Source organism: Acyrthosiphon pisum, chromosome X, assembly GCF_005508785.2.
Source record: "Acyrthosiphon pisum isolate AL4f chromosome X, pea_aphid_22Mar2018_4r6ur, whole genome shotgun sequence".
Lineage (NCBI taxonomy): Eukaryota > Metazoa > Arthropoda > Insecta > Hemiptera > Aphididae > Acyrthosiphon > Acyrthosiphon pisum.
Window position 1 is genome coordinate 24,263,937 of NC_042493.1, and position 3,042 is coordinate 24,266,978.

General features: G+C 30.1%; 1 protein-coding gene across 1 annotated transcript; it reads left to right on the forward strand.

Annotated features, from left to right (window-relative positions):
- Positions 1 to 2,045: 2,045 nt before the first annotated feature.
- Positions 2,046 to 2,753, forward strand: LOC103309460 (histone-lysine N-methyltransferase set9-like). The gene has a single exon (XM_008184931.1). The coding sequence runs from the start codon at positions 2,046 to 2,048 to the stop codon at positions 2,751 to 2,753; it is 708 nt and encodes a 235-aa protein (XP_008183153.1).
- Positions 2,754 to 3,042: the final 289 nt, after the last annotated feature.

The window sequence follows — 3,042 nt, forward strand, 5'->3', positions numbered from 1 at the left end:
GACATTTTATTGAGGGAAAAACACCTGAACAAAATTTGAAAAACTGTTTACAATTAAAACATATACACACTGATGGACCACTTTTAGAAAATCTTATAGGATTTCAATATAAGAAGTTATACTTAAAAAATATTAAAATTAAAGTTGGAAACAATGCTGACTCATTTATATTAAATGATTCTAATGATATAATAAAAGTTGAAAATATAATAAGCTAACATAAGACAAATGAAATCGTTATTATTGGAAAAGTATTTGAAATGAAAAAAGCTTTTTATGAAAAGCCTATTCCATCAATTGTATTAAACATTTATGAAGTTAATAACCTGTTGCTAACTCATAAATACTAGTCTTATAATTGTATTAAAAATAAAATGATGTTATTGGAATTGAATGGACAAAAGATAGCCATTCCAATTATTCATGATATTGACGGACAGTAATTAATGTCGGTGTTGTACGATTGAGAACGTTTTACCTTTTTAGCAACACGATTGAGAACGATGTCGGCAGATCAAAGAAACAATATTTTTTACCTTAAAATCAAACGATTGAGAATAAAAAATACAAATAAAAGTATTCAGAATACGTATTTGAATACTTAAAAAAAAATGTATTTAAAATAGTATTCGAATACAAAAAATGTATTTAAAATAGTATTCGAATACAAAAAAAGTATTCAAATACTTTTATTCGAATACATTTATTCGAATACTTTACAAGACTGACTACTATATATCTGATAGTATCACGGTTTGTTGTTGATGTATAACGCGTTATAAGTACCTAATGGATATTGTGATATGATTAATTTTGGAATTTATTATAGGTACCTTTTATAGGTCAATTTTTTTTTAATACCTTAGATATGTATATAATATGTTTTAAACCTATACTGACATACCGTCTCCACTCAGAATCGTTTTTCTTATACAATGATATTATATCATTGAATTCAAATTTAATACCATCCATTATACAGTGACCAACTTGTAACCTACAGTACAGAAGAGCGACATCCACTTGCCCACCTTTTTAGTTATTATTTTTGTAAATTAAGAATATTATTCGTGGGTACGTTCATAAAACTTTTAAAGTACAACAAATTAAATGGGGGGGGGGGGGGGCATTGACAACATATTGATATTTTTAAATGCGGTGGCAGGGATTAGTCAAGTAACAATATATAATAACATATACATAACAATATATAAATAAAAATTACTCAATACGTTTATTATGTATTATGTTATAATAATAAATAATAAATCGATAATAATAATATTATTAGGTACCTACGCACATTTATACATTCATGAAAATGAGACCAATTTTCAATACGTAAACGTATAAATTAAAAGCAATTTACGGTTGTATACCCTTTAATTTTAAAGTAGTAGGGGTTGGATTATAACTGAGGGGTTAATTTCTCCCTTGCCCCCCCCCCCCCCCTTCTCCGACACCACTGCACATACACACAAATGTGCACAAATGGATATACTAGTTGTACAGTATGTATCTTAAAAACAGTTCATGTTTGATGTATAAAATGTTATCCTAAAGCGTAACATGGCTAAAAGTATTACATAATAATTATTATTGTTTATTTTGAATTTTAGTAACCATTAATTTTGAACAATAGCAACAAGTCATTGTTGACAAAAATACATTATAATTATTATAATTCATAACACAGGATTTTTTTTAAATAATTTATTTATTTTATTTTTTTAATAATTTACAATATAGTATATTTTCATTTTATTAAAATGGTACTAGTTAATCAAAAAACCAAAATTCTCTGCACTGTAGATGACATTTGCTTACGAGAAAATTTGGATCCAATTCTCGGCTTTGGAACACATAAATCAGGCGTTATGCCAGTGTGCATTTCCTCCAGGAGGGACAAGAATCTATTACAATTCCAAAGACAGAAATATATAGAATCTCTTGGAGCTTGTTCGCCGTTTGAATATCAGAAATCTTATAGATAACCAAGAGACGAAGATTTTGGAGTTAAAGTGGTGGCTAAGCAAACCATTTACATGAACAACCTTATAAAAGAATTATACGGTTCAATGGCACCTGTCACTGATGATTTTTTTTCTGATGGAATAAGAGATAATTCAGTCGTGAAATCCTTCCAAACAGGCGAAACAAAACTATGGCTTGGGCCTGCCGCATTCTTAAATCACGACTGCGAAGGAATTACAGATATAAATTCATTAGGAAGTACCAGTGCAATAGTAAAAGCCAATAAAAAAATCAAACTCGGAGAAGAAATAACAGTATCTTACGGCCCACATTATTTCGGAGAAGATAACAAAGACTGTATGTGTCATTCATGTGAATATAAAGGGATTGGATATTTTCAAGTGAATGAACAAGGTGCCGGTTGCCTAATGACAAATCCAGACTCCAGTGAAGAACACTGCCCCGAAGAAGAGACGCCCAGAGACGATGTTTTTACTTGCAATATATGCGGAAAAATGTTTTTGTTCAAATGTTGGTTGTCGAGACACATTGCTTCCCATATGATCCCCATTCACACATGTGAAAAATGCGATAAGGTATTCAACAGGAAAGATATCCTTAAGAGGCACATACGAACTGTTCATGATAAAGTGAAGCATGTCTGTGATATATGTGGTGCTAAATTTAGCACTACTCATGCCAAAACTAGACACATCAATACAAATCATAGCGTAGAAGATAACACAGTCCATTTTAGTTTTTATTCTAATTTTCATTAATTTTTCCTATCCTTGGGAAACCTATTATCATTGTTTACACATAGTATAATACTTCAAGGAATACCACTGGTTAGAGTACAGTATAAAAAAAGACGCTGCATTCTGTTTTCCTTGTAGAATATTTGATGGAGCCGGTGTAAACAAAGATACTTGAACCAAAAATAGGTTCAACAGCTGGAAAAAAGCAGCTAAAATATGTTAATATTTTATAGCTTTAATTTATCATTGTGTTAGGTTAGGTTCTAAAGCCAATTTTCACTATATCTCCGACTCTTGGTATTTTTAGTTT

Bases quoted from the DNA above. Each gene is read 5' to 3' on its own strand.
- LOC103309460 (XM_008184931.1), top strand. From the start codon at position 2,046: ATGAACAACCTTATAAAAGAATTATACGGTTCAATGGCACCTGTCACT.